The 18,410-nt window shown below is 37.6% G+C and overlaps 1 protein-coding gene across 1 annotated transcript in view; it reads left to right on the forward strand.

Moving 5' to 3' along the window:
- Positions 1–16,027, forward strand: part of sf3b3.L (splicing factor 3b subunit 3 L homeolog) — a 33,443-nt gene extending 17,416 nt beyond the window's left edge. Inside the window, exons 12-26 of the mRNA XM_018258075.2 lie at positions 1,585–1,736; positions 2,032–2,187; positions 2,318–2,473; positions 2,583–2,726; positions 3,166–3,288; positions 3,426–3,580; positions 5,276–5,450; positions 8,322–8,527; positions 9,423–9,579; positions 10,610–10,735; positions 11,644–11,856; positions 12,284–12,382; positions 12,672–12,815; positions 14,640–14,744; positions 15,108–16,027. Coding sequence (XP_018113564.1) covers positions 1,585–1,736; positions 2,032–2,187; positions 2,318–2,473; positions 2,583–2,726; positions 3,166–3,288; positions 3,426–3,580; positions 5,276–5,450; positions 8,322–8,527; positions 9,423–9,579; positions 10,610–10,735; positions 11,644–11,856; positions 12,284–12,382; positions 12,672–12,815; positions 14,640–14,744; positions 15,108–15,248 — 2,252 coding nt within the window. The 3' untranslated portion in view covers positions 15,249–16,027. The remainder of the gene's footprint in view (positions 1–1,584; positions 1,737–2,031; positions 2,188–2,317; positions 2,474–2,582; positions 2,727–3,165; positions 3,289–3,425; positions 3,581–5,275; positions 5,451–8,321; positions 8,528–9,422; positions 9,580–10,609; positions 10,736–11,643; positions 11,857–12,283; positions 12,383–12,671; positions 12,816–14,639; positions 14,745–15,107) is intronic.
- The last annotated feature ends 2,383 nt before the right edge of the window (positions 16,028–18,410 follow it).

Here is an 18,410-nt window from a genome sequence, read left to right on the forward strand (position 1 = left end):
TCTTATGCACAAATTATAAAGTTTTTTTGCAAGTCCTGTGTTGTGCCAAACTCTCCTGTATGTGAGTTTTTTTTATGCATCCAGGCATCTGTGCTGTTCTTTTGTGTACAAAATTACTTGTATGTGAGAGCTGTCATGATCACGTGTCCTAGCTTAGCCATGTACCATAAAACCACTTGTTTTGTGTCTGTTTTTAATTCTGAAACAATTCATCTCGTCAAGTGGCTCATGCTTACATATATAGAGAAGCAATGTCCTGTTTAAGCTATGTTTGCATTTTTACATTCTGTTAGGGAAAAAACTGGTGACCAATGATCATTTTCTCCCCTTTTTTAATGCAAAATAATATGCTTTCTACAGTGTTCTTAAAGGGCAAGTCAACCCCAAAATAAAAATTTGCCTAATAAAAGAACCTAATTCTAAGTAACTTTCCAATATACATGTATTAAAAATTTTCAGTGCTTTTAAAGATATTTGTAAAAATATTTGCCATTGAATGCCGCATTGGCTTAACTCCTGTTACTTTTAAACAATGTTGCAAAAGTCTTCGTTCCCTAGCAGAGACAGGTCTGTTAAATCAGCTCCCTTGTCTTACATTTTATCAACAGTCTGGGCCATCAGGGCAGATTATAGAAAAGTACAAACACTGCTTTCAATAGCAATACATATATAAATAATGTAAAAAACATAGGAAATTTGTAATGAATGTATATTGCAAAGTTGCTTAGAATTGTTTTATTTTTTTATTGGGCAAACATATTTTTGTGGTTGACATTCCCTTTGAAGGGATTCTGTCATGATTTTACGGTGTAGTTTTTATTTCTTAATGAACTGTTTACATTCCAAATAATTCACTCTACCATGTAAAATTTTATTCCTAACCCAACAAGTATATATTTTTTTTTTAGTTGTAATATTGGTGTGTAGGCAGCCATGTCAGGTAATTATGCCTGGTCATGTGCTTTCAGAAAGAGCCAGCACCACAGGATGGAACTGCTTTCTGGCAGTCTTTTGTTTCTCCTACTCAATGTAACTGAAGGTGTCTCAGTGAGACCTGGATTTTACTATTCAGTGCTGTTCTTATTTCTACCAGGGAGCTGTTATCTGGTTACCTTTCCATTGTTCTGCTGATGGGGGGGGGGGGTTGAAGGGAGCTAGGCGATATATTTCCAACTTGCAGTGCAGCAGTAGAGAGTGACTTTTCAATGCAGAAATCTTCTGGAGCAGCTCTATTAACAGAGCATTTTAGACAAACACATCCGATTTTTTTTTTTTTTTTTTTTTTTTTTTTTTTTTAAAGGAAATGCGGGTTTAGTGGTTTTGCATTCATAGGTCTGTTTATATTGTATTTGATCTCTGGTGTATCTCTGCATGTTGCTTGTTTTCTCTCTGTGAGCAAATGCATTATTAGGTTTTATTTTGTTATTTAGAAATATGTGTTTAAGGATCCTTATGGCAGTGACTTAAGTTATATTCAGAGATCTGTGATAATGTTTATGTGGTTGTATGTAGTTGTAGATTTGATTAACTGACGCTCTGGATTTAGATACTCAAACTGGTTTCTCTTGTGCTGTCTTATTACAGATGAATATGATGCTTATATCATTGTGTCTTTCGTGAATGCCACTCTGGTACTCTCTATTGGTGAAACTGTAGAAGAAGTGACAGATTCTGGTTTTCTTGGGACTACTCCAACTCTCTCCTGCTCCCTACTGGGTGATGATGCTTTGGTTCAGGTACAATATGCATCCAAAATGTCTATTTTTAGCACAGTTCTTAAGCATATTCATATCAAAGACAGCAGAGTAGGTATGGAGGATGAGTGCTAGTAAACTGAAAAAGGTTTATATCAAAAACGATATATGTCCCAAGGCCTCTTAGAGTAAAAACAGAAATAATTTATTGATATTCAAATTTAAAAAAGTATCCAGTACATACTTCCCCACATATCCCACCTTACGCGTTTCGCACCCTCCGGCGCTTAGTCATAGGCATGTCAACTGAGAAAATATTTGAATTATTGTTTTCCAGGTGTATCCTGATGGCATCAGACACATACGTGCAGACAAAAGAGTAAATGAGTGGAAAACACCAGGCAAAAAGATCATTGTGAAATGTGCTGTAAATCAGCGTCAGGTAGTGATTGCTCTGACTGGAGGAGAGCTGGTGTACTTTGAGATGGATCCTGTAAGTGGAGCTTTAACAGGGAACCATTTGGGGCCCTGCATCATAAATATCTTTGAATTTATGCTCAAATTGATGGTTTTAATACACACTTATGACCTGATGTGCTATGTGTTTTTTTCTTCTCCTTTAGTCTGGGCAGTTAAATGAGTACACAGAAAGAAAAGAAATGTCAGCTGATGTGGTATGCATGAGTCTGGCTAACGTACCCCCTGGAGAACAGCGCTCCCGATTCTTGGCCGTGGGGCTTGTTGATAACACTGTTCGCATCATCAGTCTTGACCCTTCGGTAGGTGCAGTGTTTGTGTACCAAACAGGTTACATCATAGAAGATCATATAGTTATATTTTGTGGACTATCTGGATAGTCTAACCGAAATCATTTTAACTCTTCTTCAGGACTGCCTGCAGCCACTCAGTATGCAGGCATTGCCCGCACAGCCAGAGGCCCTGTGTATTGTAGAGATGGGTGGTGCAGAGAGACAGGATGAGCTGGGAGAACGTGGCTCTATCGGTTTCCTTTACCTCAACATAGGCCTTCAGGTAGGTGTATTGTTCTAGATTGATTTTAGCATGGACTATTACTTCCAGTGATTTTTTTTTTTCATTTGCTCTTTAATAGATTTGTATCTCTTACTGTAACTGAAAGTATGTTTTTAAAAACGTGTAATATTCAGCGCTTGTGTACCATTAAGTCAGTGACTTGCTGTTCAAAGATATGTTTCCAAACTGTTGGCCAACACAGAGCAATTAATCATCTGGGCAACAAACAGCTAGAACCACTATTAGTGGAACTGATTTTGAATGGAAAGTAATTACTATTTTATATCTTTGTTTTAGTCTTTGTTTCCATGAATCCTTCACCATGAAGCTGTGAAGGAGAAAAAGTGTATATAAACTTTTGATTTCTGTGGGTTTTTTTTTTTTAAACACACAGCCCTAAAGAGGAATTACATTTTCTATTTTTTCACTTCTCTTCTAGAATGGAGTGTTGCTTAGAACAGTCTTAGACCCAATTACTGGTGATCTTTCTGATACCCGAACTCGATATCTTGGCTCTCGACCTGTCAAACTCTTCCGAGTTAAAATGCAGGGGCAGGAGGCGGTAAGTTAGTTTTTTATTTATTTATTTTCATGTTTTTTATAAAAAATACTTTTCTCCCTGTGTTACATTATGAACATTTTATTTGCTGTATTGTTTGTTCTGTAGCAAACCTTACCTTATTGGTGTGTTGCTTACAGGTCCTGGCAATGTCAAGTCGCTCCTGGTTGAGCTACTCTTATCAGTCACGCTTCCACCTCACCCCACTTTCATATGAGACCCTGGAATATGCCTCTGGGTTTGCATCTGAACAGTGTCCTGAAGGAATTGTTGCTATTTCTACAAACACACTGAGGTAGGTGGGAATAAACGAGGTTTGGATGGGGGGGGGGGGGTGTTTGTTCCACATTTGAATCCAAATAGCCACAAACTATAAAAAATACTCCTTTGCTTTTGAAAGAAAATATTTTTTGTATTTCTTGATTCTTATTTTTCCAGTGTTCATAAACTATTGCTGTCAGAACCGTTAGCCTAGGCTAGACTTCTTTTGATTAACTTGCAAGCAACCTGTCCCTTGATGTTTTGCTGTATTCGCAAGATTGTTACCCGAAGAATGTGTACCTTAATTTGGTTACCTCAACTACTTGGCAACATAGCTGCATGGGATTCTTCTCATTTAATTTGCCGATATGATTGTCCTGCTGTATATTTTTTGCACATTTTTGTTTATATATTATTTTTATTATTATACCTACAGTGGACACTGAAACAGATCATTTATATCAAGACCTATTAAAGAAATGTAACCAAATTGGCATAAACATATCTGTAAAAATTGTCTTTCTATCTGCAAAAGCCAACATTTTTATGGGAATTGCAGGGCTGGAATCTAGATGTCTGAAAGGGGTCCAAATGAGGGCTTTACATACAAGTTTTGGAGGGGAAAAAATAGTTCATAGAAGGCATGTTTTTTAAACCTTACATTTTATTATTTGAAGACAATAGAAGTAAAAATGTTTTGAAGGTGAACTACACCTTGTTACCAGGAATCTGAATCCTGCCAGGAATTCCTGGTTGGATTGTGCAATAATTATTTAAAAATATTTTTTTAATCCACATTCGCAAGATTTACAGGCTAGAGCAGTTTAAAGAAGATTTAAACCTTCTTGCTTATTGGCATAAATGCAGTTACAATATATACAGTATGCATGCCTGAGACTTATTTAGCTTTTTTTAACGCCTTTTTTATTTTATTTTATTTATAAAATTTGTTCGTATTCAACGAAAAAAACACAAATGAAACTTTGATATCGCCAAGTCTTTATTAAGAAATAACTTACCGCTCCAATTCAGAAAAGGCGAAAGGGGCAATTATCAATCGTGCTGCGCTCGATTTCTCCTCCCTGACTATCTCCTATAAGGAAAGCAGGGAGAAGAAAACGAGCTCTGCACGTTGGATCGCCGGATAGCCTTTTCTGAAGCGGAGATTCGGTAAGTTATTTCTTAATAGAGACTTAGCGATTCTAAAGTTTAATTTGTCTGTTTTTTTTTTGTTTTTTTTCATTGTATACTATTTTTTTTTTTTTTTTTTAAATTGATGTTACTGGTCCTTTAATATCTTTCCAGAGCCTCTTTCCCACTCTGTTTCCCTGACTGTTCAGCAATGATGAATTCCATTTTGCTTGGTATCTGTATTCTCCTCCCAAATTTTGGCATAACCAGGCAGGCTTGACTCTGTATTACTGCCAGGATCTAGCTTGTAACATAGTTAAAAAAAAGTGCATGCTCACTGGGACATTTCATGCTCAGGTAAAACTTCTCTGACTAGCGGGTCAGAGAAGAATCGGCGCACGGTAGGCTGAAGAGGGTGGGGCTTCAAACTGGTACAGAAAGTGGATGCTCTTTTCTTCAGCTGTGCTGGATCGTGATTATGGAAATAATCATTTTAATATTTTTTTTTAAATAAATGAAAAGGTTTACTTAATCAGTAATGCAGTGTGTGCATTTTTTTTAGGTTTCTACCTACTAATTTTTTTTTTTTTTTTTTTAGGATCTTGGCATTGGAGAAATTGGGAGCCGTGTTTAACCAGGTGGCTTTCCCACTTCAGTATACTCCACGCAAGTTTGTCATTCACCCAGAAAGTAACAATGTTATCATCATTGAAACGGATCATAATGCTTATACTGAGGCTACAAAAGCCCAACGCAAACAACAGATGGCAGAGGTATGTGACTAGATGTACTGATACCTTTAGTTTTTATATAATGCTAGTTTTCTTCATTTTACCTTCTAGTAATGGGTGGAATCTGCTCTTTAAAGGGGATGTAAAGGCAAAAAAATAAAATCAAATTTTTACTTTCTTAAATGAAAAATAAATCTATCTCCGATATACTTAAATTGTCTACCGTTTTTATGAGAAACCTGATTGTATGCAGTAAAATTCCCCCTTCGTTTTACTTGATCTGACTGCTGTGTATAGGAAATTTCAGACAGTTCCCAACTACTCTGCAGGGAAACTGATCATACTTTCAAACAGCAGGCAGAGGCCCTCCACCTTACTTACCAGAACTAGAGCAGATTTGTTTGTTTCCCTGACCGTATAGAGATTTGTATCCGTAGACTTGCTGTATCGGCTTCTATGGCAGAAATTATTTGACTTGTGCTGTTGTGATAATTTGTGACGATCCCTAAGCTTAACCTCCCAACAGAAGCTCACACCACAGCTCACACATGTGCATAGTCTTGGTCTTGCAAAGATGTTTAACAAAGTTACAAAATGATGACCCCCCTACGGCCAACTTTGAAAGCATTAAATCATTTGTTTTATTAGTCTTCTGGTACAGTAAGTTCATGTTTATATTTAGTATACAAAATACAGCATTTATAGCTTTTTTTTTTTTTTCAAAAAGCTTAAGTTAATAGTGCTGCTGCAGCAGAATTCTGCACTGAAAAGAGATTTTTTTTATATATTTAATTTTGAAATCTGACATGTTGCTAGACAGTCAGTTTCCCAGCTGCCCCCAGTCTACAACTGCAAGTGCAGTGTGCAAATTACTGTTTCATCTGCAATGTCTTTTTTTTACCCACATTGCGGGATGTTTTTCAATCATTCCTGTGTTGTTGTGTATACACGGGGCATGGTCCAGTGCTCGTTGGTGTTCGCTCCACAGTTTCCCTGTTTAATAGCCACACTGCGCTCAATTCATTACAGCAAACAACTTTTCAACTATTTATTCTTTAGTTTTGAAATTATATGCTTCTGCCTCTTTCCCGCTTTCAAATGGGAGTCACCCCAGCAGCCAATACTCTATTGCTCCTTGAGGCTACCGTTTTATTATCACTATTTTAATTACTTGTCTTTCTATTAAGTCCCTCTCCTATTCATATTCCAGTCTTTCATTTATTCCACTACATGGTTGCTGAATTGGATCCTAGCAATCTAGATAGCTGCTAAAATTCCAAACTGGAGAGTTAAACTGAAAACCATACAAAATGAAGGCCAATTGCAAACTCTTTATTATATCACTGTTTAAGTCATACTAAAAATTGATTTGAAGGTGGACTAGCCCTGGTGCAGAATCATACAATGATTGTAGTCTCTGCGCAATTGCAACTACTTAGATGAGCCCTCCTATATCTAGTTAGCCAAAGAATGTTCATGTTTTACAGCAGAATTACTTCAAATGACACTTGGTTACATTACTTAAAATGGATCCAAATCAAAACCTCTGCAATTTACAATTTCTTCAGGTTGAGTTGTTTTCTGCTATATTAGCAGTGTTTTATAATGCTAGGCAGGCTTTCAGCTCAATGAAGACCAATAGTGTCAGTGACCCTCAATCTCTGTGCATTTTTAAAGGGGTTGTCCACCTTGAAACAACTAGTTGGTTTCAGATAGATCACCAGAAATAACAACTTTTTCCAATGACTTTCTATTTTCTATATGTGACGGTTTTTCTAATATTGAAGGGTAAAGTGTCAATTCTCTCCTTCTGAAGCAGCTCTGGGAGGGGGGGTCGCCGATCCTGTAAACTGTTCTAAATGGATACATTTAGTTGATACATTTCTTATCTTTGTCCCTGCTGAGCAGAATCTCTGGGTTTCATTACAGGCAGCTGTTACAATTGATACAATTGTTGCTAATACTCCAGAGATGCTGCTGAGAAATGTATCAACCCAATGTTGCAAAATAATAACAGTTTAGAGTCTGCACCTGAATTACTGAGCTGCCAGACTCAAACACCAGAGACACAAACATTCAACTTTAAACTTAGATTTTGGAAAAAACGTAAACAATAAATAATGGAAAGTATTTGAAAAAAGTCTTATTTTCTGGGGAACAATCTAAACAACTGAATTGGAAAAAGTGTTTGGAAGATGAACAACCCCTTTAAGTGTTTCCTGTATTGCATTAACCATAAGGTTGCTAACTTTCAGTTGAGCCAAAAGCCTACAATTCGCAAAACCACTAAAAATAGAAAATTAAACCCCGAAATTCTAAGCATTTTTTCAATATACATTTATTAAAATGTTAAGTGCTTTTAAAGTTTTGTAAAAACAATTGCTATTAAAAACTGAATTTGCTTAACTCATGTTTGTTACTTTTTTGTTGTAACTTTGTTTAAAAAGTAACAGCTTCTTGTCTTACATTGCATCAACAGTCTGAGCCATCAGGGCAGAGAATAGAAAGGAACAAACACTGATTTTAATAGCAATACATATACAAATAACTTAAACACCATAGAAAATTTGTAATGAATGTATATTGCAAAGTTGCTCAGAATTATGTTTTCTTTTGTTAGACAAATTTTATTTTGGGATTGACTTGCCTTTTAATTGCAGATCTGTATGCCATTTAACATCATCACTTAAAGGGGCAGTATACCCTTTTATTCACAATGAATTCAATGAATAGGGCTAAACTGAACACCCTTTTTGCAAGTTTTAATCATGAAAAAGCTATAATGCACAGCACTTTTCTTCTGTATTGCTATCTAAGAACCGCAATATTGTATAGCTTTGTTTTCATGAAATTGTTATTGTGACTATTACTAGTCTTATTCGAATGCTTTTATCCTGGTCATCCTTTTGGCAGGAAATGGTAGAGGCAGCAGGGGAGGATGAAAGAGAACTGGCAGCAGAGATGGCAGCTGCATTCCTGAATGAGAATCTGCCAGAGTCCATCTTTGGCTCTCCCAAGGCTGGCAATGGCCAGTGGGCATCAGTCATTCGTGTAATGAACCCTATCCAGGGAAATACTCTTGATTTGGTGCAACTGGAACAAAATGAGGCTGCTTTCAGGTGTGTTAGAAGCATAATGATTTTTAATGTTGCCTCGTATAAATGCAGTTTTGATATATACTCTCTGCATTTGAAGAAACACACTTCGGTTCTTACAGAGGCATTAACATTTTCGGTTCAAAAAAGGTAAACCAGTTAGGGACCACCGTGTGGGGGTTTACCTTGACGTGGTATGGTGGCTTATCAATTTATTATCATAACTTTGTAACAAAACCCCTGTTTTTAAAATTACATGCCCTTGCATATTTTCTTGAATTACTTAGTCAGGGATTTAAATATTTTGAAATTGGCCTTAGGTGTGCACCCACAACTCCCCCCTTTTTCCTTTCCTTAGCATTGGAGACCTTGGACACCTTGTAGTAAAGTTCCTCCAGCCAGGTGAATAGACACTCCTGTTCCAGGCCTGGCTCCCTCATGTTCATACTTAGGACGGTAGACATCTTCCAATAATGTCCTCTCACCTTCTTTTGGGTCTGCCCTGATCTGTTCAGTAGCCATGTGCTATTCTGTCAGGGGTTAAGATTGGCAGCCTAAGACAATAATATCCTACTTAATCTGCAAGGTTAAGAGACAGACTGCGTAGTCTAAATCTATATGTCTGGAAGGAAAGCCTGTTTTATTGAATGCTGCACAGTGTGACTTGGCTGTGAATAGTGTAGCATTGGATTGTGACCAGTATAGACAAAGCTGATTGATCCCCTAAAATATTGCAATGTGCCTAGGCAGGGATGTGTCTATTATGTAGCCTATTGATGCACCATTCGAATGCCACAAGCTGCTGAAACCATTTGTCAGCCTGCTGGTGCTATTATTGTAGCATCATTTGTATATTTGTATACTTATTGTAAAAGTTGTGTGGTATTTCATTGTCTGCTTTTTCTTTCCTCCTATATAGTGTGGCAGTGTGCCGCTTCACGAATACTGGAGATGACTGGTATGTCTTGGTGGGGGTGGCTAAAGACCTTATCCTGAATCCCAGATCTGTTGCTGCTGGATTAGTATACACTTACAAACTGGTGAATAACGGAGAAAAATTGGAATTTGTACACAAGGTAAGTGAACAAATGGCAATAGGTTAGTTGTGCTTTCATGATACTCAACACTGTATGTTCTGAATTATTTAATTTTATATTGTATTGATGTGCTGGTACAATACAAATCTATATAATATAATAAACTTTACTTTGCCCATGAAATTGTGTATTTTAGAAGGCCATCTTAAAACTGGCAATAAGAATGATTTAGACAATGTTTTAAGGCAAATTGCAGGTTGACTTCATTTTTTTTAAAGGAACAGTAACACCAAAAATTTGTGTTTTAAAGGAATGGCAGTGTAATGATCTTTTGCTCTGCACTGGTACAACTGGTGCGTTTGCTTCAGAAAGACTACTATAGTTTATATAAACAAGCTGCCCCGTGGGGGCAGCCATTCAAAGCTGAAAAAGGAGAAAAGGTGCAGGATACACAGCAGAAAACAGATAAGCTCTGTAGTATACGAGTATCTATCTACTGTGTATCCTGTGCCTTTTTCAGCTTTAAATGGCTGCCCCCATGGCTACACAGCAGCTTTATCATATAAAGTATAGGTGTGCTTCTGAAGCAAACACGCTAGTTTTACTAGAACAGAGCAACAGTACATTATATTTTCATTACTTTAGGACACTTTAATTTTTTGGTGTTACTGATCCTTTAACCTTTTAGGTTTATGCCACACTAGGTCAGCCTGTGAGCACACAGCCAAAAATGTAATCTCTAAAGTTTGTAGCGACTGGATGTCTAACATAATAGCCAGAACACTACTTCCTGCTTTGCAGCTCTTGGTTTCCACTGATTGGTTACCAGGCTGTAATCAATCAGTGACTTAAGGGGGGGGGCACATGGGTCATAACTGTTGCTTTTGAATCTGAGCTGAATGCTGAGGATCAATTGCAAACTCTGACTTTGCTGATTGACTAACTCAGAGTTAGAGAGCTGCACATTTTTGTGCTGCATTCACAGATATATGGTGGTGCACTTTATTTTTTACTGTTTGTGTATTTTTTTTTGTTTTTCGCGGGGTAATCATCTCTTCTATTTGAACAGACACCTGTTGAGGAGGTCCCTTCGGCAATTGCACCTTTTCAGGGGCGGGTTTTGATTGGAGTTGGGAAGTTGTTGAGGATATATGACCTTGGAAAGAAGAAGCTTCTGCGAAAATGTGAAAATAAGGTTTGTTGGTTTTGCAGTTTTCTTTAAAACTTTGAATCTTGTAGTACCACAAGTCTGAGGTAGCCTATATGTTAATTCAGTGTTTTATAAAAGGTGGAGGTTTGAAGTATGGAAAAACAAAGGTAGTAGAGGGGTAGCAGTTTATCCTATCCTGAAAAGTGATGATGTATGGTTGCAGTGGATTGCTAGCTTTATGAAGCTTTATAAACAAGCTGCTGTGTAGCCATGGGGGTAACCATTCAAGCTGCTGGAAAAGGAGAAAAGGCACAGGATACATAACAGATTAAACACCATTGTATTGAACAGGGCTTATCTTTTCTATGTAACATGTGCCTTTTTTCCAGCAGCTTGAATGGCAGCCCCCATGGCTACACAGCAGTTTGTTTATATAAACTATAGTAGTCTTTCTGAAGTAAACATACCACTTTTACCAGGGCATGCTAACAGTATAATATGTTCAACGCTTTCATTTTTTGGTATTAATATTCCTTTAATATTTTAATGTATTTTCCATGTTGATTGAAAGAAGTTAAGTACACACCATACAAGGCATTTTATCACTACTATTAAAGTACATACAGAAAACCAAAAACCTAAGCACATATAACCTGGCATACAACTGTAGAATAACTGCTAAATAAAATCCAAAATTAACCAAAGTATTGTTGTTAGAAACACAATTGCTTCTGCCATGCTCCTACATAGAAGCTCTTAAATCTTTAAATCTGATTTGATCATTTTCAGTGCTTGTATTTAATGTTATTAGGAGTCCGAACATTTTTGGTGATTCCGCCTCCAGATACCCAAAATTGCTTCTGACTCCATAGCTCTGTTAGCGTCTGTTGTAAGAAAAAGTTTCTGTATCTTTCTTTATATCTCTAATCTAGGCTTTCATATTTTGTTTTTAGCACATTCCCAACTTTATTGTGGGAATACAAACTATTGGGCAGCGTGTGATATTGTCTGATGTGCAGGAGAGTTTAATATGGGTGCGTTACAAGCGCAATGAAAACCAGCTGATTATATTTGCTGATGACACATACCCACGCTGGATGACAACCTCCTGCATCATGGACTATGACACAGTGGCTGGAGCAGACAAGTTTGGAAATATCTGCATAGTAAGTTTCATTATTACATGTCTTTATTATAAAAGAACATTTGGGGTTTTTTTGGCTGTACAAAATGCTTTATTACCAAATAGACAGTGTTTTAGGAACTGTGAGAATCTTGATGGAATGTCAGAATCATGCTAAAAATGTCATGATGACCCACCCTAAACAGCATGGTGACCCTTGTGGTCCTGCCTCTCTAACTGAGAACTATTGGATTTTTTTTTTTAATTGCTACATCAATAAATAATAACTCAGCTTTGTTTGAATCTACTTTGTGATTTTAGTTTTGCAAAATGTATCTGTAAATATGCATAGAGACTGCAGAAATGTTAGATTTAGAGTAGCTCAATAATACAAAAATGCCTTGTCTGGTATAGTTGCTAACTTACTTTTTCACGCTAAAAGCTGGATTGTCTAAAATTACATTCCATAGGTTCGTTTACCTTCTAATACCAATGATGATGTTGATGAGGATCCTACTGGTAACAAAGCATTATGGGACAGAGGTCTTCTGAATGGAGCATCTCAGAAGGTAAGTTTCTAAAAGTCTTTTGTTTCTGTTTTCTTTACTCCTATTTATCATTAAGGGGTAGGCAGAGTAGGCACGTGCCTAGTGTACAAAGCTGGAGGGGGCGCCAGGCACGTACCGTTGTCACCTACCCCATGTCCGGCCCCTCTCTCCCCGTCTCTGTTCTATATGCCCGGTGTATTTGCTCTGCTGCGCATTTTGAAACGTGCCGTGCAGCTGTTCATGCATGCGCACATCCAGCCTGGTTGCCTAGGGCACCTGTCCCGGCTCTGATCATTGCTATTTGTTTCAGGCTGAAGTAATTGTAAATTACCATGTGGGAGAGACTATTCTTTCGGTACAGAAGACTACACTAATCCCAGGAGGCTCGGAATCCCTGGTGTACACTACCTTATCAGGAGGCATCGGTATCCTTGTACCATTCACATCACATGAGGTAACTATATATTTTTTGCATGTTCGAAAATAAAAGTAATAACGTTTGCTTGCACCCTTGTCTCACAAGCTGCTAAATTAGTATTAATGATATGTCAGGCAACTGGGGGACATTGTAAACTAATCAATTTAATATTTATCCTGTTTCCATTCGGACCTGTGAGCATTTTTGCTTTGACTTCTGACTCATTCATGTGAGTTTGTTCCTGGTACAGGTATGGGACCTGTTTTCCATAATGCCTGGGGCTTTCTGCATAATGGATCCTTCTGTAATTTGGATCTTCACACCTTGTCTACTAGAAAATCATGTAAACATTAAATAAACCCAATAGGCTGGTTTTGCTTCTAATAACAATTAATTATATCTTCGTTGGGATCAAGTACAAGCTACTGTTTTATTATTACAGAGAAAAAGGAAATCCATTTGGATTATTAAATTAAATGGATCCTATGGGAAACTGCCTTTCCTTAATGTGGAGCTTTTTTGGATAATGGGTTTCTGGATAACGGATCCCATACCTGTATGGGGCAGGCATTCTACATGCACACTTGGGCTCATTTCCTTGCTGTTTATCTGACCCGTCCGTTTGCATTGAATTTGCTTGATGAAAGTACATTCTTTCTAATTTGGCGTCAAAAGCAAAACCACCACATCACTAAGAATGCAAAAATATATGAAATCCAAACATCAGCGTTCAAGGTAGTAGCAGCAATATTTGTGGTTTCATCAATTTATTGGTTTTTCAAAAACAAATAATTTATTAGTTACACAGGACTGACGTTTCGGCCTCCCAAGGCCTTTCTCAAAGTGCCAAATGATTCACAGTCATACATTATATTCACTCTGGCGGGAAACATCAGCTATAACAAAACTCATATAATCATGGTCAAAATCAATTAAACAATTACCACATTCATTCACCATATATCAGCAAGGTATAGCATATGTTCAAAAATAAACCGCAAGTTACCAAAGCCCTAGTTATTGAGAAACAATTCGTTATCAAACACAATAAATATCGATCTCCCATTTTTCCAGTGGATTAACCATTTCATATCTTGTACTGCTCTGTCGGCGTATGTGCTGATGAGAGAGGGCAGAATTATGTAAAGCTAGATTTGTATAAATATAAAGCATTTTGTTGCTATGAGCTTCCTAAACTAGCAACAGAGTACTGTGTGAAACTAGTTAATAGGTTCTTGGGAAGGTTAGGGCAGTGTTACAAGTGGATCCCACTACATCAGTGTCGCTGCGAAGTTCCCACCATTGGTTTGTGTAGATATAAAGCATCTTGTTGCTATGTGTTAAACCTACAAAAAAAAACAGGTGCTAGTCGTGTAAATTTATATCAAAAAACCCAAAACAACCCTGAAAATCCATCAGTGTATCAGAAGTATCTATTACCCTCCAACCATTAATATAACACCGTAGTATCCATACCCACCTGTGTGTGCCTCCAATAACAACCCCCCATATTTGGTAATTACTACACATTAGTATACCCCAAATAGTCTATATATGTTGCGTCCCAAAATATAGTGAATATATCAATTAATCATTAAACCCATGAATTCAATTAATAACATCCAAAAAGTGCATAAAAAAATAAATAAAAAATCACTTGAAAAATCCCATATAGAGTGTCCCAGTCTATTTTGTTTTGTGATTTATTTGAGCATTCAGAGTTGCAGCACAGCAATTCCCCTTTAATCTGTTGTACGTAATGTTAATTAATGGGTCCTTTTGAGTAGGTAAATCCATTGCACAGGACACATACTTTTGGATTGTATGGTTATGACATTATCCCACTTTTTACCTTCTCAGGATCATGATTTCTTCCAGCATGTGGAAATGCATCTACGTTCAGAGCATCCTCCAATCTGTGGTAGAGACCACTTAAGCTTCCGCTCATACTACTTCCCTATCAAGGTAGGTGTAGGATATAGAACTGCACAAACTCCTATAGTGCATTGCATTCATTAATTGTTTCTTGGTTATTTATGCAGCCTTAGAAGTGTCTTAGTTTGAATAATGGATTTGCAAAGGTTAATGCAAAGCTGATTCTCTAAAGGAAACCAATATTTACAAAGCAGTTCCTGCAAAAAGTTGCATTCAATTACAGCAGCTGGGTTCATAGTTTTAAACCGGGGGAAGGTTAACCCAGCATTTAAATTGCCAAATAAGTCATAGGGCCTCCACATCACTTACTTTTTAAAATATTGAGAGGAAAAAATGCATGTCAGTGTCACCTTTTTAGCCCACTTTAATGGCACATTCTGTTCTTATTTTCAGAATGTGATAGATGGGGATCTTTGTGAACAGTTCAATTCAATGGAGCCAGCCAAACAGAAAAGTGTTGCAGAGGAACTGGACCGAACACCACCTGAAGTTTCCAAAAAGCTTGAAGACATTCGCACCCGTTATGCCTTTTAATAGGGACTCTCTGTGCCAATTCTCTTGCACTGCTCTGTCCTCTTCCCTTTTGACTTTTGTGTTTTTGTGCAACACATTTGTTTTTTATTTACATCATTGGCATTCTGGGAGTAAGACTCACAAGATTTGAAGCTGATAAAAGATAAAGTCTCACAGAAGAAGCTTTGGATTTCAAATTAAGGACAATTGATGCGTTCATACTGCAGAGATGCTTTCATTAACATGCAGAATTGAATGCAATAATAGTGGAGGCAGTGCTTTAGGAGCTCTTCTAAATGGCCATTTGTTTTTAAACAGTAGACCTTATCTGGTGTACTCGTAACTGTGCATTTCTTTTTATGGTGGCCATATTCTGGCTGGCCCTTTAGCATCTGACCATTAGTCCCATGATGGATACTGCATAACGGACCATACACCGGGGTGGCCAAATGCAATTGTTCTGTTTGTTTGGATAGTTAGGCTGAATGGCTGTCAGACAGGTGGTGAAGGAGTTGCAGCTCCTATTAATCTTTATCTGCTGATGCACCTGCCAGAAAAGTGCGCTGGTTGATTGTATTTTCAGTTTGGGCACCAATCTGACATGGATGCGCATATATGGTTAGCATTTAATACTTTTGGTCTCTGCCCTGAAATTGTCATGTTTTATTGTCACTCGTTAACTTGTAAATACTATTTTGTATAATGACTTGTTTTGTAAAAAGTTTCATGAAATGACAACTTGAAGATTCTGTCTGAAAATTGTGACTGCGCATCAATAAAAATAGTTTTTTTGTTAAAAACGTAACCTGTTCATTCTTTCTGTTGGCTGGTTTTGTGCTTTGCTTTTGCTAGACTTGCAATTTTCCATTTCACTACACGAGGCCATCTTAACAGCCACCATGAATACTACTTTTTTGCGGTGCACCAATATAATGCATCAGATCTGCATACAGTGAAAGGGACTGGTCACAATTCTAAAGGCTATGCTATCAAGTTAAGTCAAGCAAAATAAACTTACATTATATACAAAATCGTGTTTGTCTTTCTTTTTGAATCCACAATTAGAACCTACAGGCACGGGCCATTTTGTGAGAAGTGTTGTTAAAGGAAAACTATACCCCCCAAACAATGTAGGTCTCTATTAAAAGATACTGAGTAAAACAGCTCATGTGTAAAACCCTGCTTCATGTAAATGAACCATTATCATAATAATATACTTTTTTAGTAGTATGTGCCATTGGGTAATCATAAATAGAAAATTGCCATTTTAAAAAATAAGGGCCGCCCCCTGAGATCGTAAGATTCACTGTGCACACATACAAACCACATGTAAGGTCACATGAGCCAATTAACAGACAGAGTTCTGTCTTTTGCTTCCTCACTTCTTCCTGTTACAGTTAGAGTTGTAGTATTTCTGGTCAGGTGATCTCTGAGGCAGCACAGATAGAGTCACGAAATGGTGATTCAAGGCAAGAGATGTAAAAGGGCAATATTTATGTAAATATATATTCCAGTTTGGTAAGATTCTTTAATATGTCATTCAATTTGATATAAACTATCTGTTGCTTAAGTATTCATTTTGGGGGTATAGTTTTCCTTTAAGGCAAACTTTGCATCATGCCAGCCAATCTACTCTATGTACCAGAATGGGGGACCTGATGCCATGCCCAGGATTCACAATTCTAGACAGTGAGGAGGACAGTGATATCTAGGAAGTGCTGCACCTGAGGCATTGAGTGGGTGAAGGCAAAATATAATTGACAGCTGATATTATGAAATATGTTTCAGGTATGGATGATTTAATGGGAAAATAATTGGGGTTGTGTTTAGTTTGACTTTAATTATGCAGGTTTTTATGTCTGGGTTACAGGTTGCCTTTAACTGGGTCCACAATAACCATATGAAGATTTTAAGTATTCACCAGCCAAGGCAATGCACTCATTCGCTAGGCTATGATGGCCTAAAGCTATATCTCTGAGATGGGACACATTGAGCTTTTGTAAAGACCACTTCCTCCTTTGGTAAAGGACTCTACATTCTTCCTCTGTTGTATTGCCACTACCTTAAAATAACACACAACAAACAAAGGTATTCCCTTGAACAGTGACCTTTGCAACTCCGTTCTATAAAAATCTTCATAGACCCCAATATCTCTTTATGCTGGGTCCCAAGTAGGGATGCACTGAACCCCAGATCTGGACATATTCTATCCTTTCAGCAGGATTAGTTGGGATCCAAACGTATGAAATCATGTGATATATAAGTTCACAAGGAAATTTCAAAATGTATTCAATATGATTTGCATATGCAAATTAAATTTTAGATTTGGCTTAATTGTCTAATCCTATGTGAAAGATTTGGAATTCGGATGAATCCAAAAAGAAAAGTTACATTTGCTATATCTCTTGTCCCAAGCCAACCAAATTATGAAGCCAAGGCAACCAGGATATTATGCATGTCATGCCCATGCCACCCTTCTCACCAATGGATACCATTGGTATTATATAATTGTCCAACAGCTTAAATGGGTTGTTCACCTTTGAGTTAACTTTGAGTATGTTAGACAGTAATATTCTGAGACAATTTGCAATTGGTTTTTATTCGTGATATTTGAGTTTTTTCGAGTAATTAAGGGGCCTGTCCATCAGGCTGTGTGTCCATCAGGTTTTACCCCACACACTGTACACTCCTATTCAGTGTTTTAAGTGTCCTGCTCCTGCCTGGCACGGTGCCTGTATTAACAGGGACAACTATCTCACTTTCGCCCAAAGCCAGTGAGAAAAGCTGACCCCCATGGAAGACCAGCAAAACCTCAGGGGAAAAGCTCATCTCAGCCTGATAGGGCACTCCCTCTGGAATCATCAAAATGTATTGGGGGAAAATTACTAAGTTTCCGGAAGGAATGGATCCATCACTCTTCAGATGCATGCGTCAATGAAATTGTGACAAAGTGATATCACTTGGACCTTACAACCATCCCACCCAGCAGGTTCCTCATGTTCAGGGTTCCTCAAAATCCCCAGAGGGCATAAGCTTTTTTAGATTGCGTAGAAAAGATGAAGAGAACCAGAGTAATCACTCCAGTAGCACCCACAGAGAGATTCTCCGGCTTTTACTCTATATATTTACAGCACCAAAGAGGGACGGTTCTCTCAGACCAGTGCTCGACCTCAAGGCCCTCAA

This window comes from Xenopus laevis, chromosome 4L (assembly GCF_017654675.1).
Source record: "Xenopus laevis strain J_2021 chromosome 4L, Xenopus_laevis_v10.1, whole genome shotgun sequence".
NCBI classification, from domain to species: Eukaryota; Metazoa; Chordata; class Amphibia; order Anura; family Pipidae; genus Xenopus; species Xenopus laevis.